The sequence below is a fragment of the Hylobates moloch genome, unplaced genomic scaffold, assembly GCF_009828535.3.
Source record: "Hylobates moloch isolate HMO894 unplaced genomic scaffold, HMol_V3 SCAFFOLD_22, whole genome shotgun sequence".
NCBI lineage: Eukaryota > Metazoa > Chordata > Mammalia > Primates > Hylobatidae > Hylobates > Hylobates moloch.
Window position 1 is genome coordinate 19,405,276 of NW_026652297.1, and position 27,432 is coordinate 19,432,707.

Genomic DNA, 27,432 nt, shown 5'->3' on the forward strand with positions numbered 1-27,432 from the left:
AGCCAGCATATTTTTTCCTATTAGAGGAGACATAGATGGAAAGCTAAATCAGGATCAGAAGATTGTCTGGGAAGCAAGGAGAACAAGTTGGGAGCAACAGGCTAAATGGCTTGATCATAAAACTACACTCACTACAGGGCCAGAATCTCTTGTTCTCAGCTCTGGGTCTCATATTTGCTTAGTGCTCCATCAATACTGACAAATTTTTCCTTTATGACTATTTGTCTATTTCCACGCTAACTATTCTCTCCTTTTTAATTTTTTTTTATTATTTATTTTGCCATTCTCGGCCCTAGCTGCATTTTAGAATCACCTGGAGAACTCTCAAAAACCCTGATGCCTGGGCCATTCCCGAGGATCAATTAAATCAGACTTTCTAGAGGTGGGCCTCAGGCCTCAGGATTTTTGATAGCTCTCCAGGTGATTCTAAGATGCAGCCAATGTTGAGAACTAGTACTATATTGATAAAATTTTTATTTACCTATGTTAATGTCACCAAGCAGAAAACAGACAAGTCCAACATTTCCTGCCTTTTTCCCTGATATCATATGTTCTCTCCACCACAACCACTACCACCACCCTCTCCTGAAGATATGTGATCTCACCTATTCTCTAGTGTGTCTACTAATTTAATGCCTAGGTTTCTGGAGATGCCTTGTCTTCACCCAAATGGAAGGCTTTCAGGCAGTATCTCACAGGTCTCCAGTGCAGCACATTGTTTGGTATATCAGCACAGTAAGGTAGGACAAAATACTTTAAACATATACAACAGGTAGAAGGATTCAATATTTTATCATTACCATTAGTATTTGACAGAAATGAGGTGGGAGGCAGCTGGAACCAAGAGGTAAAGAATACATCAAAAAATGTCTTGAGTGCTAACTTCTTTGTGGTTCACTATGTGGGTCTACGATGTGATAGAAAAATGAATCAGAAAAAGATCAATCCCACATGCTGATAATCTGACATGGCTCATATGATGTAAACTGTGCTTTGTACCATGAGAGATAAAGATTCTATGAGAGTTGCGGGGATTGGGATTGGGGTGGGGAGTGATTTCTAGCCAGGAGATTATGAGAGGCTTTGTTTATGGGAAAGGAACCTTGTTTCTTGGAACCTTTGATTATGGGAGAGGAGGTGGCATTTAAGCTGGGCCTGGGAGTCGGGGTAAGATCTGAAGATGTGGGACTAGGAGGAATGGCATTCTCAGAGGATATGGCCTAAGCAAAGATGAAAAGGCGTGAAACTGTGGAGGATGGGCAGTAGTTCCATTTCCTTCCTACATGGAGGAAAAGAGAAGACACCAATATTTGAAATATTCTGCCATTCTGGTAGTTTTGGAACTATTCCCCATCAAAGATTTGGTTAAATCTTGACCAGAAATTATGAGAGTTCAGTTGTCTGCTGTTTTACACTCATAATCTGATGTATGTGTCCAAAGGGTTGGGTAGTAGATGCAGACGCCTCACTAATGCATTTATATATTTCAGTCTGAACGGCCCCAAATTAAATTACAGAAGAGGGAACCTGGAGATAAAGAGATAAGCCATTTCAATGGTAGTGATAGCACTTTTCTATGAGGTGCAATTTTGGTCACCTGCCATTTCCTATACTATTATTTTACCTTAATAAAAAGAGGATAACACCGGCCCTGTGTCAGTTAAGAGTAAATTTGGGTCTGATGATGAGAAATATCTCTGTTAACAAGAACGAAGCAATCTGTGCAAGTCACTCCTCAGGAGTCTGGGGAAGTGGCAACCTGCCAGCTCAGTGGCACACAGAGCCCAGGCGGCCCCACAGCTGTCTCTCAGCACTGCCAGCAGCCATCACCATGACAATGGCCCCTCCCGGGAGAGCAGCTCAGCCCACTGAAACCACCCATCATTTAAAAATCAACGAGATGATTCCGGATGAGATCCTGTGCAACAACAAAAATCTTATAGAACTGTCCTTTCTAAGAATGTAATTCAGCCAATATAGACTGTGAATTAGACGGGTGATTCTCAAAATTCAGTATGCTTTGGGCTCATTTGTCAGGCTTGTCAAAACACAGATTGCCAGAACCCCACCCCCAGAATTTCTGATTCAACGCAGCTGGCTGGGGTAGAGGCAAAGAATTCGTATTTCTAGCAAGTTCCCAAGTGATGCTGATGATACTGGTCTGGGGTCACACATTGAGAACCACTGGGTTTCATACTAGCATTGTATCACTGTTGATTTCCTGATTTTGATTACTGTACTATGGTTACGTAAAAGAATGTCCTTGGTCTTAGAAAATACTCACAGCTGTATTATATTTAGGACAAAGGCGCGTCATGTCTGAAACTTATTCTCAAATGGTTCATTAAAAAATGTGGATAGAAAGATAAAGCAAATGTGGAAAAATAACAATTTGGGAATCTGGATAAAGGGCATATGGAAGTTCATTGTGTTATTCTTGTAACATTTCTGGTAGTTTATAATTACATTACAATTATAAATTTTTTCAATTAATACAGGGAAAGAAAGTTATAGCAATATATACTATGTATGTCTAATATGGTAGCGAGAAGCCACATATGGTTATTTAAATTTAAACTAATTAAATTTAAATAAAATTTAACATCCAGGCCCTCAACTGCACTATCCGCACAGCAAGTGCTAAAGAGCCATGTATATGACTAGCGACTACTATATTAGACAGCACAACTATAGTCCATTTCCATCAGCACAGAAAGTTCTGTGAAATAGTGCTGACTACAGTTTAAAATATTCTAAGACATGGAAAGAGTCTTTGAAAAAGTCAATGTCCTAAAAGCAGCAATAGAGGTAGGAGTAATAGTTATAAGCAGTATGAGTCAGTTGTTTCTAAAACAACACAGTTTATTAACTGAAGGAGGCTAAAGAAGAACTATGAACAAATTATAGCAGGTGGATCATAGTATGCAACATATGCATATGCAAGTATCTGTAGTTTTGCATGAATTGGTGACATATTTGCCAGAGTAACTATTCAATATCACTGATCACACCTGTCATCATCTTACTGATTTTCTCAACAATCCACTGGATGATGGACAAGCAGATACCCAAATTACCTGGTTCTTCTCCACTCACCCTCCGCCCTGTCCACTTTCCTCCAAGCAAAGCAGGGTCAAGACATAGATGGGAAAATACCCAGCAAAGCTGAGGCTGACCTGAAGGGGAATGGCCAAGACATGGAATATTTCAAACTTGTTCAGATATTTTAACTTGGCTATTGGTTTCACTTTGGGTGATACATCAGCTAATGTGTAAAGCAGGCAAGGTTGTTTTCGCTGCTATCCTTTTTCCTTCTGAGCTTCTTTTCTTTCTCCTGTCTCTTCTTTTCTTTCTCCTGTCTCCTCTTTTCTCTCTCTCAAACAAATGGCACCTTCAAGTTAGGTTGAGTTGTCCAAAGTTTCTGGCCCAAACAGAACTGCCGTCTACTCTAAAGAGCATCTTTTTTTCCTCCTGTCTTTTGGGCTCCAGCAACATCCGAGTGATAAGCTGACTTCATCCTAAAGTATGAACAGTACCAAATTCTCCCAAGGTGCATTTGGCTAACCCTAGCTTCCATAATATTCTGGGAGATACTTTTTGAGCGTAGTCATCTTTGGGTATTCTCTACCTGACCCAAGCCCTGTCAATCCCTTCTCCATAACGTCTCAGGAGTAAACACACAGATCCACACTGCAGCTACACATTGTCCATTTCCCCCTCTCCCACTTCTCCAAGCAGCTTCACACTCCCTTGGGGCTCAGTAAAATACACAGCTATTACTTGGATAGAACTCAGAGAGGTTGGAAAAATTGTAAATACCTCAAGCTGTAAACCACAAATTGATAAATATGAGGAATTCTTGTGGGGGGAAAAGCCATATTTCCATTTCCAAACTTCCACTGAAGAAATTAAACCATAGAGCTGGAATCCAAAACTCAGGACGTATACCTCTACTCTAACCGAGCATCTGTTAGAGCATTTAAATGTCCATCTAAGCATCAGACCATTCTAGAAGGTTTGCCCTTCCCCCTATCAAAAAATTGTTGAAGCATTCTTCTGCAGTAATTTCTCCTTTTTTGTTTTTTGTTTTTCTTAGAGATAGGGTCTTACTCTATCACCCAGGCTGGAGAGCGATGGCATGGTCACAGTTCACTGAAGCCTTGAACTGCTAGGCTCAAGCAATCCTCCTGCCTCCGTCTCTCGGCTAGCTGGAACTACAGGTTCACACAACCACGCCCCGCTCATGTTTTAAATTTTCTGTAGAGATGGAAGTCTTACTGTGTTTCCTAGTCTGGTCTCGAACTCCTGGACTAGCAATCCTCTCACTTCAACCTCCCAAAGCGCTGGGATTACAAGTATGAGCCACCACACCTGGCCTCCTCCTTCAAATATATTCGTTTTTACTGAGTTTGCCAATGGAGGGAGAAAAAAAGAAAACCCTTCCTTAGAAACAAGTTTTGTCAGTTATCTACAGATAATCATTCTTAGCTGCAAGACATGGGATCCCAGGTCTTTATAGTTCAATTTATGGTGTGATAATTGGACTTTTAAGATCTCTTTACAGAAGGTTTTTTGCCATTCAGCATATTTTTATAAAGACTTCCAAGAGAAAAGGAGAGTCTCACCTCACAGTACTCCGTGATAATGCAGAAATTATCTTTCTCCACAAAACTTGCATGGAACTTGACAATGGCTGGGTGGTCCAGCTTGGAGAGGAGTTGGGCTTCCAAATTGGCCTGCACAGTTTCATTGGGATTTAGTTCTCCAACAGATATTTCCTTAAGTACCTTTCTGCGGTCAAAAATAAATTTTAAAACATTTAGATCTGAAAAACACATTTAACAAATATCATCGAGTGGTACAGAGCCACTAATTAATGCCCAGGTTGTGACCTACTCATATATTTGGTATTGCCTATTATGACACTGTGTCCCCTGGTGGGACCTGGGCCTGTTTTCCTGTCTTGCTTCCTGAAGGCCTCTGACCTCCTCATCTGTGTACCCTACAGTTCTATAAGGGCAGACATGGAACTAATCTTGAGCAATATTGCTGGGGTGGCCCCTCCTCCACCTCTCTAGATGTTTGTCTCTTGGCTTCTCTTATAGTTATCTGTCTGTCTGTCTCTTTCTATGTGTGTTCATACACACATACACACACACACACATATGTAATCCATCACTCTGTCTCTCTGTATCTTATTCTTCTTTTGCCTATCTCTTTCCTTCTCTGTCTCTGCCTCTTTCTGTGTCTCTCTTTGCCTCTGTGTATGTATTTACATATATTTACACACACAGGCATGCTTCCCTCTCTCTCAGCTTAAAATTTTCCAGATATATCGACTTAATATCAATAGGAGCAATATTTATTTATTTTCTTTTTAAAACTATCCTTGGCATATCATACTTTATTACTACCAGTATCTAACAGGAAAAATTAACTAAAAACATTAACAGAGATATTTAGTATTCCTAACATGTATAAATGAAAGAAGAGCTCATTAAATCCCCGTCAATAATTTAAAAATTGTGATAACTCTATGAGGAATAGACCAAAACATTATCTCTTCCCATCTAAGAAAAAAAAAGAGTCTGATAAACAAATCAATTATAGTACCAAAGTGTAAACTAGACTATTGGAAAAAAATACTTTAGAACACCAATTATGTTTGCAGACACAGTCTGCTGATTATAAGCAAGCATTGGCAGTTCATTAAGGCAAGTTCTGCAGGAACTGTACTAGAAAACATTTTACAAAAATCTTCTTTAGGAGTTGCTACCTATGTATATCAATAAAAATGTATTATAGTAGAAAATGTCTTCAGGCCCTTTAACCAATGCATAAATTAAGTATCATTCTCCAGTCCTTCCTAACAGATGCTGACAGATGCCCTTGCCACAGGGAATGCCTCCAGCTAGTAAGCTCTCCTTGGCATGCCCATGAACTTCTGCCCTCCCAGTTGAGATGTGTGCTTACCCAAGTCGTTGTGTTTATTCCCAAGCCTGCTAATGCCAGTTATCCTCATCATTGTAAATTTATGACTTCAGTATAACTTAAATGAAGAGTGAGCATGACAGTTACCTCTGCTAGGAAAACTAAGTCAAATGATTACCAAAAAACTTGAAAATAAAAAGTTGCAAAAATAAACAGCTGTCAAGTAACTGAAAAGACAGTTCCAAAAAGGTTAAAAATGTGAAGATCTAGTATTCTGAATTCAGATTGTTACAGAAAATAAATCTAGAAAACTAGGTCCTAAAAAATAATATAAAAATAATATATATCTTATGGATGTAGTTTACGCAAAAAAAAAAAAGATGAAGGAGTCTCTAACCAGAGGACATTGGATGCTGGCTATACAGCCAAAAACTGGAGAAAATGTACAATTATATATTTTAAGTTGATGTAAATGTTTTAATTAATGTCATTTTATTTTAAAATTGTTTCCTCTTTTTAACCAAGTACTAGCTTCAATCACATTGGAGAGAAGAGCTTCTACCATTTTTAAAAATGTGATTATGCTATTAACTTTTCAGCAATTCAAACAAGCCTCTCCCTCTGTTTTACGATGGAAGAACCGTAATATCCTCAGGCATTACCAGAGGTAGAGCTTTCTTCTTGTTTCATATTCAGGGTCTAGAAGTTTTGATATTGCAGTCAGCACACTATTGTATAGTATATTCCCCCATCCCATTTCTCAGTGAGAGACTACAATTAGAAAAACAAAACAAAACAAAACAAAAAACTTGTTACAATTCTAAATTAGGAAATCTGTCCTAGAAGCTGAGAGCCTAAGTAGGAAAATGTAGAAAGTGCCCTTATCCTATTCCGGGGTTGGGTAACATTTGACTTTTTTTTTCCCAGAGCAATAAAAGCTGGGTTAAGTTTCCATTCTCCAAAAATCTCATAAGGAAAACCTAATCCAAGATGACCATTACTGGGAAGTCACTTACCCTAAAATTTGAGTCCTTTAATATTTTATTCACTTTAAATGTTCTCCATGGTCTTCCCATTCTGAACTCATCTCATCCCCAAAACAGCCAACAGCAGGCATAAGCTGCTTCCACAAAGAGGAGGCCAATTTGCATTAGAAAGGGCAGCTCTGCCTCCGGAGCCTCACAGGCAAGGACTCCACTCTGCTATTAACAGGTGTCTTTAAATGTGACTGCAATATAGAAAGTGGAAACACTTGGCTTCCTTCCCCTAACAGGTGTTTTCACATTGGTTTTAAACAGCCTATTAGGCTCCTATTTAATAAGAAGTAGATTCTAGAGAAATGCCTGCTTGGTAACACTCTGAAGGAAGACTATTCTATCAAGAATTTGGTTTAAAATGACCTAATGTTATTAGGAGTGGCATTTCAGACTGTTAGTATACCCAAAGAAGCTTGAAATGACATACAAGACAATTTTTTTAACTACTGAAGATTACAAAGCAGCAGGCAAAGCACAATGACATCTTCACAGAGCTTTTCAGTAATTTACTGTACCCCAGCTAGCATGCAGTTATAAAAGTCACAGTGGTTAAGCGTGACAATATAAAGTCTTACAAACTTGCAATATTCTCTTGCTGTGAAGGAATAAATGCTCTAAAAAGCTTCAGGATACTTATTTTTCCTTGCAAACACCAACTATTGTGCAGCAGAGCATGAGATTTTACATATAAAATGTAACTACCTGAGCCCCGTCTGGCACCCTGATGATAAAGCATAAAATCTCATTTGTCCACAGTTTAGCAGATGAAGGTAGGGCTATTAAGACAGGTGATATCTATTATAATCTCTCTAGCTGATGCGGAGATGTTCACCTTCCTTGCCTAAAATCATGTCACTGAGCTGACAGAGGAAATTCTCATTGCATATCACTTAATACGAGATCTGTATCAGCCAAAGACAGCATGGAAACTTACCAAGTCAAGGATAGTTTGTCACTTGCTCAGTGATTCCAGCCTAGCACCCCTCCTAAATAACATGACAGACATTTATTTTATCAGAGCCTCAACTCAGGAGAAATTTCATGACAGTAGCAAAACTAGGCATCCCCTGGAGCCTTCCCAAGTTACATGCTTTCTTTCTTTCTAGAATCAGTGAACTGAAAAACTTTGGAGAATAACTTTGGAAATTCGGGATAACTATGGCTAATTTCAGTCCCTTGAAATTGGCCTACCTTTTGTAGAAATGGGGAAGATGATATCTTTGAGATATTAAGGGTTACTTTTCTCCAGATTTTCACATATCTTTTCACATTTTCCCCATTCAACCAGCAGCACACACTGCTTCAGGTAAAAGGTCAAATCACTACAGAAATATGAGTCAAACACATGTCTTTTGAGTTTTTAAAGAAAAGACCAAGGCTAAAGAGAAAGGATCTGGAGGAACATATGAACAGTGAATGGGTGAGCATTCTTCCTGCTGCCAGGTGAGAACGAGATCTTTATCCAGACCAGGAGAAGGGGACAGGGTCAGAGGGCAGGTAAAAAAATTAGAAACTGCTGAGCCCTTGAAAACAGTTGCTGTGCTGTAGGTCAGGGCCAGACAGACAACTAAAAAGAGAACTCCAAGATGGGTAGGAAGGCCAGAGAGCAAGAGACCTGTGCTCTCCCTCCAAAGTAGGGCTTAGAGGATTGCAAAACCGCCACATTTTCTTATGTCCAGCAAGGGTAAGGAGCTGCAAAAAGCTCTCCAAGGGGCATGTAAACAGATGGGCCTAAGAGAGCTCTAGAATCTCCGGTATCCCAGTAAGGCATGGGGAGCAGCAAAATGACATCCCATCCAGTCAACAGCCATCTCAGTGAGGGCCAGTGAGCTGGTTGAACTGGAAAACTTTGCAGTAGAGACAATGGTCCTCTCCTTTCTGATTTCACTATTAACATTCGTTACAGGTAACTAGTAAACACCTACTACATGACTACAGTGTGGTGGGCACTCAGGAGTTATTGTCTCTGCTTTTGTGTCTAGTGGGAAAGACAGACAACAGGTAAATGTGCATGAATGTGTATATATCATGTATGGTTGTGTTTTTCAAAACTTCAAATTGCAATGAATGCTGTAAAGTTGAGGTAAGGATGCCTGAGGCCTTTCTGATTTCAGAACTGTGACCCTGATGTGATCAGCAGCTACTGTACCCACTTAGCCTAAGCCACAGGACATTTTAATTTCAACTTAGACAAACGAGTAACTTTTTGGCTTTGGATTTTGCTTTTGTGTTTTTTTTATTTATCATTTGCCTGTTTTACAAAGGGAGATTATCAAATATAATCAGGGGTTTTAAGATTTTTCATCCCTCTAGGAAGGCAGGAATTATTTTTATCTGCCTTTCTCAAATGGGAAGCTCTCTTTTTTCTAATTTACAAGGAAATAGTTTCATTATAGAAAAATTTAAAAACACAACATAAGGAAAATATTACCCACAATCCAACACAGAGACCATCAGAATTAACCATTTCTGTGTATTTCCTTACAATCTTTTTGCTACATGTATTTCTTAATAGTAGAGGCCAAACAGCTTACACAATTTGCTTACTGCTGTTTTCATGAGACATTATTGTAGCAGACACTTGTCATTTGTAGCTGCCCACTTTAGACAGCTTCCTTAAACTGTGGCAGATCCCTGGGCTGTGAGTCTTGCCTCCTCTGGAGAGGTAAAAACAGACAAACCAACCCTATGACTCCCAGCCTCTCTTGAGCTTGGGTGCTGATGTGTGACCTAGGTTCTGTCAGTCAGCTGCATCCACCCAACACTTTGATGTGTGAGCTGCATCAAGAAACAAGGTGGCACAGCGTCTCCATTTTGCAAATATATGTGTCATCAGAAACAGCATGGCCCTGAGCTCAAGGGCAGTAGGTCACTTCACTGGTGATGTTCTGCCCTCTAGCCTGCTCCCCCAGCCCTCCCACCACTGCTATGAACTATCTGTGTTCTGTAACAAATCCTTTTCTGCTTAAACTGGCAAAGGGTGGCTGCTCTTACCTGCACCTGGGAGTCCTGACCAATGCAATTATGCATCACAGAAGTACTTTCAGGTGTTACCACAAATCACTGTAAACACTTTGGGGCAATGAAAGCCAAACCTCCAAAGATCTGGCTCATTTGGGTTCATTTTTATTTCCACCTTAGACTCTTCTAATGTATTTAAGGCTGCGGTAATTCTTTCTCCATTTACATGTAGATAGAAATTGATGGCGGAAAACATCCTGTTTTAAAGTTATTTCATCTCTTTTAATATGATATATAACTTTCAAAAGTAAAGGGGCATAAAAAAGATATATAATGGCAGAGAGTAATATTTATTCAAAAAATTGGCACATTGATAAAAATAATGGAAAAGCCAGGAACCAAAAGTACATAAAGGAATAGCTGGTAGGGGAAAAAAAAGAGTAGAGGTTAGTAGCAAGTATACTACAGTATACTACAGATGGAGTTTCATTTTATTTCTGTTGTTTTTCCTTCCCTTGGTAAAACAAAAATATTATTTTTATGTCTGTGTCACATTAAAGGACAAAATTATTTTATGGGTTATCACCATATGCCACAATATGCACTGCTTTTTGTTTTTTAACAATGAAACCCGTGGAACTAGCTCATTCGGGAGTTAGAACTCTCTAATTCATCTTGTCCATTCTACGCACCCTGATCACAAACATGAAGCAGAGTCTTTGGACAGAGCAGGGGTTAAAAGGGCATCATGGTGCAGTGCAGGAATGGCAAACTATAGGTGCCCATGGCAGACATCACCAACTGAGGAACCAACTGCCAAAGACTTTGAGACAGGAAATCTCACTCTTCTGTTACTTTACTGTCTATTAACTATCTTCTGTGTGCCAAATACCATGCCATGTGCTGGAGATACAAAGATGAAAAAGACAAAACTCCTGCCCTCCAAGAGAGCTCAGTCCCATGGGGAGGCCAACAAGTATATAAATAGTTGGACAACTTCATGATAAATGCTAAAATAGAGCTGGGGTTGGGCAGTGAGGATTCCTAACCTTTCTTTGAGGAGGAAGAAAAGGCAAAATCCACGGACTAGAGCTTCAGGATGTTCACTTTTGCAAATGCAAACTGCTTTATACTTGCTGCGTTGCCTTTTCCCTGGGTGGAGCTCAAGCAGCAAAATAAATGAATGTACCATTCTTTACTATTTGCCCTGTATAAATCAATATCCAGTAGAAGAGTGTCTGTATTTGCATTACCTGAATAGGCTATGAAAGCTAATCAGCATATGACTCTTTAAAAAATGACTTAATACATTATATTATATATTACAATATTTTATATATGCTGTATATTTCCTTAAACACATACATACACATACACAAAATCACACTATACATTATGGAATGTGGAATTAAAATGTTACAGGCAGGAGGAGTATTTTTTAAGAGATATGTAAAACTGTCAGGTTCATAAACCTCTTTCCTTCCTTGTTTTCTTTCTTCCTTCCTCTCCACCCGTTTATTCCCCATTTTTTCCAAAAAATATTTAAGCTTTACATAGCAAGATCTTCACAATAAGCGTGAGGAAGCCTCCCGTTAAGCCATGCTTTGCTCTGGAGGACTCTCTTCATTTGGGTCCCCTAGAAGGCGAACCCTGAGACAAGGATTTGAATGCAAGTAGTAATTTGGGAAGTAATAGGAAAGTGGAGAAGTGAGACAGGAGGGAAAGGAAGCCATGAAAGGGTATATCATCAAGACAGTTACCACTGAGGGGCAGCTGGAGCTTAATTCTGTCAAGAAACTCTGGGAGCTAGTGTAGAACATTAACCCCAGAGTTCTCCTGCCCAAAGGGTAATGAGTAATGGGGCTGGGATATTAATCCACCAATTCCCATTATTCACTGGCTAAAATTGCTCCCTGGAAGTATTAATTCCTCCAATCTTCTCCCTTGCCAGAGCACAGGAAATCTCAATGCCTAGAAAGAGCACTCAGGCAGAATTGCATGTGCAGGCAGTTGGAGGCTGAGTCCATGCATAAGAAAATGTTAAGTGCCCAGGGGATACAGGCAGGACCCCAACACTGTCTTCCACAGGATAAAAACAAAGGAAATTCCTCCCATTTTAAATTCTGGCCTGGTTTCCCTATACTCCTGAAGATGGCTAGTATATAAAGATTCCTAGACAAAGTAAAATAAAGTGCCTCGAATATTCAACAATGAAACTGCAAACCAATTATAACCTATAGATAAATTCCATTTACTATGCTTTTCAAGACTGATTTTGTTTACAAATATTTTAACAGCATATAAGAGTATTACATACAGATAATAGGCAATTAATAATACAGCTAATAAAGAACAAAAAAAGGAGTAAAATTATTTCAGATATTTTTGTTTGGCAAACATGCTATTTCTGGCTGCTGTCTAGATTATATTTCCATTTGTGGTGACAACTTTCATGCAGTGTCTCAATGCTGGTACTGTAACAAATCATTGCATGTTGCCTTTTAGTTTTAAGGAGGAGAAGAGGATAAACAAAAATTTTAGGAGTAGGTGGTTTGAAGACAAATATTGCATGAATAAAAAATATCTAATAACCATCATGTGAATTCTATGACTTTTCCCATCTGTGTAAATAAGCAAAATAGAAATGACTTGAGCACATGTCTCAAGGCTGGAAATAGTGCTGGTGCTCCCTGGAGTTCTCTGCAGAGAATCTCTTGTGTCAATGCAAGAATAGAGCTGGTGTCCAAATGGACCGTGTCCTGCATTTCCCTAGAGGGCTTCTTGGAAGTCACATGGAGAAAAGATAAAATGTCTGACCGCTGTGTCATGCAAAGCCCCTCCCCAAGCACATGACCAAAGAGTTGATAGCCAAGCCAAAAAAAATGCATGAGAGCATGTTAATTAACTGGGGAGCAACAGAAGTCTGCATTTGTTCAGGCAGTGTTAGAAAAGCTTGTGCATTTGTGCACTCATAACACGACAGCCATTTCCCCCCCATTTCTAAATCATAGCCTCCATAAAAGCTGCTCGGGCTGTCTCACAGAAGAGTGGAGAAAAAATTGCCCTTCCCTCTTCTTTTACCTACAATATGAGTGGATTCCCTTCATGGAGGAGACAGCTTTCTGGAACTTCTTTTTATTTACTTCTCTAAAAGTTCTCTTTACAACCAAGGATACCTTGGGTCAATTCTAACTTCCCTTTAAAATCATATATAGCTCCTCCTTGTCCCTATCTTTCTCCCCCACAATGTGAGACAAATGGTCAAGCAATTCTATTTTTCTTATTTATACAGATGGGCAGAGTCATCGAATATTGTGGCTTCCTTATTGTGAGAAACACTGATGACTGCCTACCCCACACAGTCATCCCCCAACACCCCTACCATCATATGCTCTGGAAAGGAGGATCCTCTCCCTAGTTCCTGCGGTGAATCATAATTGGTCTGGAAAAGATGTTCCTCACTGATAAAAAGAGAAGCATGAGAGGAAACTCTTCTTCAATCCGCCTCTGCATGTGATCATCTGCATGTGACTCCTTGAACTATGGCAGCCAGCTGGAGCCATGAAGTAAGCCACCTTAAGATGACTGGCAGAAACATGGAGAGGTAAGAGAGAAGGCACCAACATCCCTGATGATGTTGCTGAGCTGCTGAATTAGTCAAACCAGAATTGCTCTCTCTCCAGACTTCTTGATAGGAGGATAAGAGTTTCTTATTGTTTAAGCCATTTTGATAGCATCAGCCATTTCCTGATACTACCACTTTGCTACAAGAAGGAAGAGGAGATGTTTAAAGAAGAAGAGATTAGAAGCAGGGGTAGAGAATGTAGAACAGTAAATATTCCACTCATTTGTAAATGCTTAAGATTATAAAAACCCAAATGATAAAGTCATTTAGGTATAGCTATGCTGTATAAAAAGATTAGAAGAAAGGTAAGCCCTTTGAGAAACGGGCTATGTCTTATTTACTTAGAAAGCAGTTAATGAGTCTACTAATTTAAACAAAAAATATATAACTTGGCTCTTTTCTATTTGAGCATTGATACGAATCTTTTAAAAATCATGACAAAATGAACTACAGTGAACTACACAGAAATGAACCTATTGTGAGAAAAAAAACTGGGGGATAAATGACTAAAAATTCTCTGTTATTAGTACTGTAGTTATTTCAAAACTAAAACAACGTGATATTTGTTTAATTTGAAAACATAATCCAAAATTATTTTATATAAAAATTTTTAAGCTATTTAAAAACATCAGGATTCAAAATTATTAAAATTCCACCAGTGTTATCCTTCTTCCCTTAGGTGATGATATAGAAGTAATAATAGCAAACAGAAGATAATCTAAAATGAGAAGCAAGAAAGAAAAGAGTGAAGCAAGGGGAATGGATGATTTGCCAATCAAAAAATATAAAGATTTTAAAATAAATACTGAGTTGAAAAAGACCAAGAAAAAAAGAATTCTTAAAATATTTGGTTTTCACTCTCCTGCCAAAAAAGAAAAGAAAAAGAAAATACACTTTATAAACAGTAATAAATATACCTTTTTCTATAGTTCTCTAGTGATAGGAGAGAAAAAAGTACTAAAAATGCAAGTTTATAAAAATTTGCTTGCTAACATACTTGCTGGAATAGCTTTGATCTGGAAGCTGAATTACCCATGGGAGCTGATAATAACATTAGCATAGACAAAAAAAATGGCAGATATTCATACCTGAAAAAAAAAGTTTTGCTCTGATGTTTCACAATATCTCAGAGAAATGATAATACCCATTGTAACGGCCTGGCCCAAGAGAAGCACAAAGCTACCAAAGTTTCTTAATGTGTTCCCCATATTCAGCTTCTTTTCCAGTTTTGAAATGGATTTTATGTTTTTGTAGAATTTTAAAGCTGGACAAGACCCTCAGAAAGCAGATAATCAAAGTACCTGAACCAATTGAAGTCCTGGGACATTAAGCAATTTATCCAAGGTCACAAAGCAAGTTACAATGGAGCCACCATTTACCTCTTGAAGGAGGAAACAGACCATCAATTCTGAAGAATAGACTTTTGTCTACAGATTTAATGGTTTTCCCTTTCTGCTGTTAGTATAGAGATCTTCAGTGTCTAATGAGTAAGACAGTCTAAAATTTTTCATTTTTCAAAGAACAAAAACTCCTGACACCTGCTTTCTTCCCTTCCCTAGCATTAAAGAAAAAAGAAAAAAACAAAAACAACTTGTCGCTGTGATTGGAATAATGGTTTTGCTTTCAATGAGGCACTAATGACCCTATGTCTGTTCTTCATTATCATTTGAGAGTTACAGAAATCTCACAGAAGCCAGGAATATTGCCAATTATAGCGCCGCAGATTTGGAGGTTTGGGAAAAGACATCATACAGAAGAGGGAGGCAGTATTTCTCAGGAATTACTCTCCTAACACGGTGGGGAAGTCTACATTTTGAGGTTGTTCTAAATACCACAACCCTGCAGGTATAATTTTGTGTGTTTGAGGGCTAGTCTTTTTAAAAGTTCAACTGAGCAAAATTCATTTGATTTAAAATTGTTAAACAATGGAAAAGTAATAATATGTCTTAAAAACAAAAATAAATATTGATAAGACTCTAGGCAACAAATCACTCATTCACTCCATTATGCTTTGAGAAGTTCTGAGCTTACAGCAAAGATCCTACTTATGCAGGCAAGGAAATTAAGGAGCATAACAATGTTAATAAGGATATAAAAAAAGTTTACCACAGATAATTTGGTTAGCTTCTGTTACAATTATTATATACTCCAAATTTAAAATTAGTGTTAGGTTAATATTCAAAATGCAATATTCTAATGAATAATTCATTCCAGGTTTGTATTTTGAATATTACAGAAAAATACAAGAATTGCAGATTTCAATGAGACAATCAGATGACCATAAAATGAAGATCCAGTAACAAATTGAGTTTTAAGAAGCAACAAAAGCTGATTAGCTCCATTTCCTTGAGTAGGTAAAAATGAGAAAAGATAAACACTGTTTAAAGTAAAATTAAATTGTGATCTAGGCAAGAAGTTGTTTAATAAAATAAAAATAAAAAATAAAAAAATCTAGGGTTTTAATGAAATAAAGTTCTTTAACCTTATTTATAATAGTAGTTGTTTGGCTGTCTTAACTGTAAGACAGCCAAAATAGCAAAAGTTTGTAATTCTAAATTTCAATCTCTATTTCGTTATCATGGCAAGTGTAATATGCAGGCTTGAGCTACAACTTTTTAACTACAGGATAAAGCCGGTTGTTACCGCATTTAAGTTTGAGATGGAAAGGGAAGAAAATGAAACTCTGTATAAGCATACTTCCCTTAGAGGGTTTAAACCACTGATTCTGGGTCTTATATTTTTGCTGAGTTGTGCTTATACCCAAATAAAAGTCTATTTTTGTGCACCTAAAAAGGCAGGGCATAACCTACCAAGACAGCTCAAAGAAGAATCTACTACTAGGAAGGATCTAGTTTCCCTGAATGACAGCTTATGGATTTAGTCATTGATTTGTAACACACACAAAGTCACCATGGACTGTGTAAGAGGAGGAGGAGACAGGGAGAGAGACATGGCTCACCTGTCTTTGATTACACAGGCTTTCTTTTTTAGAGACAGGAGGGCAGGGGGAGCCTGGCTAAAGCGCTTTGGATGCTTAGCACTTGCTACAGTCACAGAGATGCTGTGTGGTTTCTCCTGCCTGCCCAAGTTGTCTACAGGAGCTCTGCGGCAGAGACATCCTCCTCAGGTCATAATGTTGAGTAAGGGACACTACAAAAAGAAGCTTGGGCGTGGTTTTTTATGAGTTTTGTTTCTAGAGATTCTGGAATTTGAGAATAAATCAAAATATTTTCATGTTAATATGATCAAAGGAAAACATTATTAGAATCAAAAAGTGTGATACTTGAATACAAAGAAGGGACACAGGGTCTTAGAGCAGTGCTTCTTGAATTTTATTGTGCATACAAATCACCACAGGATCTGTTCAAATGCTGTTTCTGGTTCAGTAGCTCTAGAGTGGGGCCTGAGAGCCTACATTTCTCAGGTCTCAGGTGATGGCTGCAGCTGCTTGTCCAGGGACCATACTTTGAGTAGCAAGGCTGAGAGCAGGTAGGGGTCCGGAAGACTGCCAGGGCTAAAAGTGTTGAGCCCCAGTGTTCTCTAGAGGCTTGGGACAGAGGGTGGATTTGAAGACCAGACCAACAGACAAGGAATGTGTCCCCCTCCATCCCCCAACCTACTCACGCCTCCTTCCCAGCAACCTTGAAATCTCATTTGAAAACAAAGAACTGGGAACAGCTGCTAGTCCAGCTTCATCATCTTACAGATGAGAACACTGGAACTCAGGCTGCAAGAGTGGACTACATGCCCTCCTGAGAAGATTCCACAGCCAACACTGATATGACTCCAAAACCATCCGTTTTAAAATACTATGAAGAAAACCTTCCTTACATTTTAACCCAAATTCTTTAAACTATAGTTTGCACTGGTTTCTTCTTGTTCTGTTCCCAGTAATGATAAAGTACAGCTGCCCAATGACCCTTTGAACATTTCTTATTACATAATTTATTTCCTTAATGTATTTATACTCAGCCTCATTTCACAGACAATTTGACATAACTTATATAATACAACAAAAATTAAGACCAGCAAGAATAGAACACAAATAGGGAAAAGAACACAAATATGCCGGCCAGAAATTATTGCTAAGATTGAGCTTCAAATTTAATTCCAAACTTCTTGAAAGGTATTTTTATTATTACTATTAATACTATTGCTGTTGTTGATGGTAATGTAATAGATACAATTCTTGCCTATTATGAGGGGTATTTCAATCTTTGGATCCCGAGTGTCATAGGCCAGTTTTAATTTTAGTCACATAACAGTGAAGATGTTTCCCAAGGAGAACATCAGTGGTTCTATTAAATAGAATTCATTCAGAAACAGAATTCCAATTTACATATGAAATAATGCACTTCGATGTCTAACTTAAGAAAAGCTTCTCAACTATTACCTTAATTCCAGTTTCTAAATTCAGTACACGTGTACGGGGCACCTGATCTGTGGAAGGTACTTTACTTGTCACAGGCACAGCCTCTGCCTTCAAGGACTTTGCAATCCAGTGGCAGCGCACAGACAAATAATTAAAAGCTATAAGAAACTGTCATGCACCTTAAAAGGATGAAATCAATATCCTAAAGAGGCAATCAAAGACCAAGATATGAGATAATCATGAGAAAACCTCTACCCACTAAAATAGTGATACTGGTGATGATTATGGCAATAGTAAGTGCCATACATGAGACAGTTATTTGGCACCATGTACTGTGCTAGGAAACTATTAAAATCCTCTTGAAATAAAGAAACTAAGACACAGAGAGATTAAGACACAGAGTCTGTTAAGTGACAAACCACACTCAATAATAATGAAACTGAGATCCCACTTGTAAATCCTCTTTTTCTTTTCTTTTTCTTTTTTTTTTGAGACAAGTCTGGCTCTGTCGCCCAGGCTGGAGTGTGGTGGTGTGATCTTGGCTTACTGCAACCTCCGCCTCCCAAGTTCAAGTGATTCTCCTGCCTCAGCCTCCCGAGTAGCTGGGATTACAAGCATGCGCCACCATGCCTGGCTAATTTTTGTATTTTTTTTTTTAGTAGATATGGGGTTTCACCATGTTGGCCAGGCTGGTCTTGAACTTCTAACCTCAAGTGATCAGCCTGCCTTGACCTCTCAAAGTGCTAGGATTACAGGCGTGAGCCACCGTACCTGGCCCCCACTTCCAAATCCCCGGCATCTCACTATCTCACCCCATGGGATGCTGCCTTCTGAGTTTATGAAGTCAAAGTCCAATGAGCTTCACACCAAGAACACAACTCAAAAATACATCTCTGCACAAGGTTGAGAGTATGAATAATCTGGAAAAAAAAGGGAGAGGTGCCCTCCTGCCCTCCCCATCCCCAAGGCACATGTACATGTTCCAATTTTTATGAAAAGTATTTTTCAAAAATTGTACAGCAATAATCCTGACACAAATCGCTGGCAGTATTGAAGAACTGATGATTAAACAGATGGCTTGTGAGAGTTTAAAATATAAAGCAGCGGCCAGCAGGAGTTCACATGGGCTATGGAGAATATGCCAAATTAACCTAATTTCTTTCTGTGGAGGGTTATTTGATTGGTAGATCATAGTGACGCAATTAGTTGTGGTATATCATGACTTCAGCCCATCTGATAAAACCATGTTAACATGTCAAAGAGATGAGTCTGTGATATCCTTTTCATACAGGAGAAACGCAGTCTTCTTGTGGATTCATAGCTGGTCAAACAAGCAGACCAAATACGCTGGAGTCTTGTGTCTTAGGCCATTTTTCAGGTGGTACTTCCTAATGCCATTGAGATCCCTAACAATATCCTCACTTACATTTTATTAATGACTTGGATGAAAATCTAAAAAGACACATTTACCAAGTTTGTAGAAGACACAAAGCCAGACAGCATAATCAATAGGCATAAGGGAAAGTCAGCTTTTCAAAATGATTGAAGAAGCTGAAACATGAGCTGGAAATCACCAAGACTAAATTTTGCAAACTAAAACCTGAAGTTTATAGTTAGAGTCAGGAAAATCAAATCCTCAAACCTAAGATGAGTGACACCTGACTTAACAGCAGAACAGCTCATCTACAAAAACTCTGGGGAAAGTGTGTGGGAAGGGGAATACTTCCTCCCCCACCACCCCAATTCAATATCAAACAGTATGTGACTGCTAAAAGAGCTGATATTGCAGGCTGATTTTGAAATGTATGAAAGATTTTAGTATCATTACACTTGGTTCCATCATACCCCTGGCTTTCAGGCCCCATTTCAAGGGGAATATTGTCACCAAAGTTAGTTCAAGGAATGATTTTAAGATGTTGAGGGGTCTTAAAACCAAGTTATCCAAGGAATAGTCAGAGAAACAAGGAGATGGACAGAGCTAATGTATTTCAAGGAATAACTTGTGAAAATGGGCTAGGAATGTTTTCCTTGTCATTCATTTAAGACTTACAACCATATAGAATCATGCTTATTTTCCCCATTTTATAGATAAGAAAACTGAGACTGGTAGTTTAGGTAATTGTCCAAAGTAAGTGGAAAGACTGAGATATAAATGCAGGAGGTCTGACTTTAAGACCAAAGCTCTTTCTACTCATTGTTAATGTAATCTTTATCCAGCATTTAAATTTCAATAATAACAAGAGAAATCAGACTAGCAAGGGCATGATAACTATGTTGTAAAGTTCCTTCCTTGTACATGCCGGGGTTTTCATGCCTTTGTGCCTTCACTTATGCTATTCCACTGTCTGAGACACACTGTCTCTACCCTTTCTCTGCCAAATTTATATTCATTCTGTAAGTTTGGCTCCAATGTTCACTCTTCCAGAATGTCTTCTCTACTCTGTAAAAATAGAATAAGCACATCTCCATCTAGCATGCCCTGCAAGGCGTTGAAAATGCCTATTTATAGTAGATATATGAACATTCTTGTTTGCCTGACTGGTCCATAAGCTCTTTGAAGGCAAGAGCTATGTCCAATTTAGTTTTTATTTTTTGTTACTAACAGTTTTATTGAGACATAATTCATGTACCATTAAATTCACTCTTTTCAAGTGTACAATTCAGTAGCTTTTAGTATATCCCCAGAGGTCTGCAACCATCAACACTGTCTAATTTTAGAACCCTTTTATTATCCTTATTATGGATTGAATTTTGTTCCCCTAAAATTCATATGTTGGTCTCAACCCCCAGTGCCTCAGAATGTAACTGTATTTGGAGATAAGGTCTTGAAAGAGTCGATTAAGTTAAAATGAGGCCAGCAGAGTGGGCCCTAATCCTATATGAGTGTTGTTCTTATAAGGAGAGGGAGAGACCAGGGACACGCTTGCACAAACACAGAAAGGCCATGTGAAAACAGAGCAAGGAGGTGGCCATCTACAAGCCAAGGAGAGCAGCCTCAGAAAAAAACCACCCTGCTGGCACCTTAATCTTGGACTTCGGGCCTCCAGAACATGAGAGAATAAATTTCTGTTATTCAAACCACCTAGTCTGTGGCATTTCATTATGGCAGCCCTGGAAAACTAACACAGTCCCCAAAGAAATCCCTTATCCATCAGCAGTCACTACCCATCCCCACTCTCCATAGCCCCTGGCAACCACTTTTCTTTCTGTGGGTTTGCCTGCTTGATATTTCATATAAGTTGAATCATAGAATATGTAGTCTTTTGTTGCTGTCTTCTTTCACTTAGCATATTGTTTCCAAGGTTTATCCACACTGTAGCATGTATCAGTATTTCATGGCTTCTCATGGCTAAATAATATTCTATTGTATGGATATACCATATTTTGTTTATCCACTTATCAGTTGATGGACATTTGGGTTGTTTCCACCTTTTGGTTATTATGAATAATGCTGCTGTAAACACTGGTGCACAAGGTTTTGTGTGGATATATGTTTTTATGTCTTTTGGGTATGTACCTAGGAATGGAATTGCTAGGTCATACAGGTAATTTTACATCTGTAGTAAATTTCCTGGCTGGTGAGTTACTCTATGATTTCCTCAAGCTCCAGGATAATCATTTTTCAAATACTACTTTAATGTCACTCTCTTGCTAAAGATCTTACAGCTCTTGTATTCCCCATCAGACAAAACTTATTAAGCCTCAAGTTCAAGGTATTCGATCAACTGGACCCTATCTATCTGGACTGTATTAATCATTATTCCCAAACCTGACCCATCCACCCCCTCTATTCATGATCCTATCTCTGTATCCTTTTTCTTGCTTCTGTTCCCCACTCTGTCCCCTTCCTATCACATCTGAGAAAAGGACAGATGCCCTCCAAGAGTTGTCTTGTATTCAAGACTCAGAATTCAGGGCATAGAGAAGATGGTCCTGGAATGAACAATAGTCTGCTGAATTATCTTAATTAACCACAGACTAAGGGGCTTGGGTTAGATGACATAAAAGCTCCATTCAGGCTAGATGCAGTGGCTCACAACTGTAATCCTAGCACTTTGCGAGGCCAAGGCAGAAGAATTGCTTAAGTCCAGGAGCTTCAGACGAGCCTGGGCAACATAGTGAGACCCCTCTCTATAAAAAGTAAAAAAATTAGCTGGGTGCGGCAGCATGTGGCTGTAGTCCCAGCTACTTGGGAGGCTGAGGCAGGAGGACTGCCTAACCCTAGGAGATCGAGGCTGCAGTGAGCAGTGATTGTGCCACTGCACTCTAGCCTGGGCATCAGAGCAAAAGTCTGTCTCTTAAAAAAACAACAATAATAATTTTTTAAAACTTCATTCATAACTAAGATTCTCTGATTCTGTTGAGAGATTATCTTCATCAGCTGGGCCCACCCTGCCCTGAGATTCCTTTACTTCCATTTCTCTTGCCTAGCTTTATGTAGTTGGTTACAGTGAATGCCTGAGTCTCCTACTACAGCATTAGTGGGGATTGGCTGGAGCCTGGAACTGGCCAGAATAGAGGAGATGATGTGGTGGTTCCTTTCCTCCTTGACAGTCAGAGCTGTGGAGTCACATCTCTACTAGCACCATGACTTGTTTAATCAGGCTGTGGTGCTAAATCTCTAAAACACGATGCTGAGTGAAAGAAGCCAGATGAAAACAGTGCATACCATATGGTTCTATTTATTTAAAACGCTAGAAAAGACTTACCTATAGTGACAGAAGCATATCAGTATTTGCCTGGGTTTGGGGTGGAGGAGGATTAGAAGGAGCACAAGATAACTTTTTGAGGGTGTAGGAATGTTCTATATTTTATTTCTGGTGGTGGTTACCACAGTGTGTAAATTTGTCAAAACTATTAGAAATCTGTACTTCAAATGGGTATCTTTTATTGTCTATAAATTATTCTTCAACAAAGTTGGTTTCTTAAAGTCAGGCTACAGTAATGAGAGGGCAGCAGAGGAGAGAAAGTCTGCAAAGGCATTTTTAGCCTTTAACCTGGAAGGTTCTCTGGTTCAGATCACAAGGTTGAATATCTTGTTTGGTGATCAGAGTTCCAGGGATAATAGGAGCTGCCATGTAGATCTATTCCCAAGTTACACAGCAATATGAAAATTACTCCACAACACTGTAGTTATACTGCTACACACATGTTCTGTCACCCTAAATCGTGTTCCTTGGTATGGGGAATGCTGTTGCCTAACAAGTTTTGTGTGCCTCAGCTCTTCCCCTAAAATGTAAGCTCCTAGAAGAGGGTTTTGGGTTTTATTTGTTGTTTGTTTTTTACTTGTTTTACTTGCTCTTTGGTGTCTAGTGTTACTAGTGCCCATTGAATTCATTCGTTATCAACTCAGTTATCTTTTGATTGAACATGGTGTATGCTACAGTCTGATGCCCTGGACTTAGAATTGGGTGCTGATGACATCAAGAATGAGGGGCCTCAAGAAGGCCACTGTGGTGGTAGCAGAGGCAGCAAGATGGAGTTCCTAGGCCGCAGTGCCATGGGCCCCAGCGCCAGCGATGGCAGGGAGGTTGTCCTTAGTCTGGCCCTCCAGAAATCCTTGGTGAACCTGTGACCCACCCATTAAATTTATAATAAATTCCTTTTGGGCTCCGGTCAATATGCTAAGTCTTATTTTGTTGCTTGGATCCGAGAGACCTGATAAGATAACAGAAAGGAGAATACATATGTATTAGCAGTGTTTAAAGTAAATTACTTTGTGTAGAACTGGTGAAATCTGGTTTTCCCTTTCTCAGAGAAAAGCCAAGAGTAGGGAAATTAAACAGAAGTAGGAAAAACGTACATATTGTTCTTGAGAAGAGACTTTGTCATTTTAGATATAGCCAACACCGAGATACATTATCTGATCATAAGGCAGAATAAAAATTAGATGGGGACTACCAGGTATAGAAATAGCATAACATCCCCAGAAAGACTACATCCTGCCCTACCTGCCCTACATTCTACCCAATGCAAGACTTCCTTCTGTGGCAGATGGGCCAGCTAAATTCAACTTGACACCACTTAATGAGGCAATGTCCTCCTGCCTGTGATTCTTGTCTGGTAGTCCCACTTCCGCAGTCTAGAACAGCATAGATCATGTTTACCTCTGAATACACTGAAGCTCTTCAGATGTTTAAAAAATCTTTAGTTAAGGCAATGGTACTCAAACTTCAGAGTGAAACAGGACCCCCAGAATCTTGTTTAAATGTAGATCTCTAGGCCTAAGCGTGGACAGTTTGATCTATAGCAGGTTTTAGCTGGGTTCTAGGAGCTGTAGGTGATTCTGCTACAAGTGATTTATGACTTTCATTTTTGAGTCCCTACAGTATGCCCAGTTCTGGATGGGGGACTGGGAATATAAAAACAAATAAATAGTTCTCCAAGGAAGATATACCATGGCCAATAAGCACATTAAAAACTACTCAACCTCTTTAGTTATCAGGGATATGCACATCAAAACCACAAGGAGACCACTTTACACATACTACATACTAGGAAAGCTAGAATCAAAAGGACGAATGATAAGTATCAGTGAGGATGAAGAGAAATTAAAACCCTCATACACTGCTGGTGGGAATGCAAAATGGTACAGCCACTTTGGAAAACAATCTGGGCAAAGAGAAGACAGTCACATGTGATACTGTTTACCAGTCTTCAGAATTATGAATGATATCTACCCAAGAAAAGGATATTTTCCATTTGATTTGCTAATTTTGGACACTGCCTAGATACTCAAGTGGAAATTCCTTTTAGATCTCTGAAAAAATGAGACTAAAAAAATTCATGAAAGATCAAAACTACAGATGTTAGCTTAGGATCACTTGCTCTCAGGTAATAGGAAAACTTGGGAAAGTAAGTAGAGTGAATGTGAAACACACCTATACTTAATCCATCATCCTTCACCCCAGAGAATGTTTTGCCAGATAAACTTGAATTATTAGAAGTCTAGATAAATTGCCTCAATGAAAAAAGCAACCAGAGCCAGTTAACAAGGGCAAGACCAAGCATATTTTCTCTCACTAAAAATGGCCTCCAATACCTTTATGTTTAAAGCTCCATGTGAGGTTATACTGATCTGCTCAAATGAGATAACTTCACCCTTGCTCATTGTTTTTAGACCCTTAGAGTCAAAATAGTTCAATTATTCTGATTGCTACTGAACTATGCCATACATCCGTCTTTTAACAGGGGACACTTTAACTGCCCTCCCTCCCCATGACAATATCCATAATATTCTGTGTTCAAGGCCATAGAATTGGCATAGTACCTGTGCAGTCACATAGGGCCCAGTGCTTAAAAGAGACTCACACTTTGATTAATGCTCTGCTATCACTGGCTTGAAATTCTTAATAATTTTTTAACAAGGGACTATGCATTTTTCACTTTGTACTGTGCCCCACAAATTATATACCTGGTCCTGTCTGTGTTAGTCAAGCGTAAAACCTATTTATAATTGACTCCTGCTAAACTAACCAACCTCATTCTTGGTCACTGGATCAACTTTGCTTTTACATATTCCATTAAGTGGGGCAGGGCTCGGTTCTGTCAACCCTCTATGTGTCTGTCAATACAGTAAGTTCTCTGAAAGAGGTGCAAGATGGTGGTTGCAGATGGGGAAGTCAAGGAGGCTACAGAAACACTTAAAAGAACTAAAACATCATCTGTCAATGCAAATGGGAGTCAATTGTGTGCATACTTTGATACAAGTCCATTAAATGCATATACTTCACACTATGTAGATGGATCTTAATTTGGCTTCTTGAAAGGGCTATATGGAATAATTAAATGCACATATCTGCACATTTAAAGGGCATCAATGAATGGTGTGCCTCTGATGGGACTTTTACTACATGTTCAAAACCAGGTTTTATTTGTTATGGGTTACATTTCTAAAGTTCAGGAAAATATGAATATTGAGTCATAATAGTTTTACAGTAACATCAAAAATGTGTGTAAAACACAAAAATTAATGTACATATTTCCTCTTTACAACAACTTTATTGAGATATAATTTATATACCAAAAAACCTGCAAATTTAATGTATACAATTTGATGGGTTTGGGCATATGCATACACCATGCTACTATTACCATATACAATTTCTTTCTGTATTCTATTCTCCAGCTCCAGATAAAAGTACCTCAAAATAAAATTCATAGTAGTTTTGATTAGCTAAAACATATTTTCAAGGGAAACAAGAAGACTGATACTTCTCCATAATATAATTTCAAATGTATTTTCATTGTTCATTAACGGTTCTCCTGAACCAGAGATCAGTTACACCTTGTATTAAAAATTTTTTTAATCTTTCTTTTGAAGCCTCCTGATAGAACTACTGTAAAACCAGATGAAAAGATGCTTTTGAAGTACTTAATTTTTTCAAAAGAAAAAGTTAACACTATTGTTAATACATAAAATGGAAATTTTCTGGAATAGAAGCATTATTAGCTTTATGAAATTTTACTTCTATTTGGGCCAGTCGCCTCTCCTCAGTTACCTCAGTTGTAACCAGGGATAATTCCTGTTACCCTGACAGACTTGTTTGTGAGGATGGGAGAGCTAATAGGTATGACTATCTTAGCAGCTAAAATTAGGGCTGATTTCCCTCTCTTGTCTATACTGTATTATGAATCTCTTAAGGGAACTGTGATATCTTGAGGCATAAAGATGATTGTAGTATGAATCTCTTAAGGGAACTGTGATATCTTGAGGCATAAAGAGATGAAGATAAGTCAATGGGTTGTATTTATGTAAATACATAAAATACAATGACATGCAGTATCTAGATATCACACCCGCAGCTTTCTTTTAGTCTTCAGCCTAAAGGGGAGATTCCTCAATGTCCAAGCAGCTCTAATCTGGGGCTGGTATTGCTCTCTCTAAAACTGGAAGCCCAGGACAGGAGGGCTTGCTCCTGTGGCTGCATCCCTATAGACACAGAGGGCATCTGCTTTGACCCCTTTTGTTATCTTCTCTCAAGGCAGAAATGGCAGGCCCTTGAAGACACAACTGTACATCAGGATGCACAGAGCAAGTTTCTCTCTGTTCTCCACTAGAACCATAGAGAACAAGCTGGCAATGATTTCTGACCAATAGGGATATGACTCATAGGGAGTTTCAAACACTGTGTGTTTCTCTCACTAGAACATGTAGCATATCTTCTGGAAGAAGGCACTCTGATCTTGGGGTAACACTGTTAAGAATAAACGCTAGTCTGAACATCAGAATCATCAGCTCCCCAGGACAAACCATTAATGAGAGTGTCTGGATGGTTTTCGGCCCCAAGTGGATTTCCCTGAGGACCTTCATATCTAACCATGATAAGGGAAAAACACAGTGAGTGTGCTGACCCTTGCTAGAGGAATAAAATATCTTCAGGCACTGCATGAAGCTGAAATCTGGAAAACACAGTCTCTCTGAAAACACCTAACTCCTAACATAGGCAAGGAGACCATGTCTACAAGGGGAGGGATGGGGCAACCATCTAGATCTCTCTATTCCA

At 38.8% G+C, this 27,432-nt stretch overlaps 1 protein-coding gene across 18 annotated transcripts in view; it reads right to left on the reverse strand.

The window, feature by feature from the left end:
- NEK11 (NIMA related kinase 11) overlaps window positions 1-27,432 on the reverse strand; it is a 334,192-nt gene that overhangs the window by 268,041 nt on the left and 38,719 nt on the right. For 16 of the 18 annotated variants that reach the window (XM_058433714.1, XM_058433709.1, XM_058433710.1 and 13 more), the window contains one exon: window positions 4,626-4,791. The exons of the other annotated variants lie outside the window; for them this stretch is intronic. In XM_058433714.1, the coding sequence (XP_058289697.1) occupies window positions 4,626-4,791 (166 nt within the window). The remainder of the gene's footprint in view (window positions 1-4,625; window positions 4,792-27,432) is intronic. 18 annotated transcript variants of the gene reach the window in all.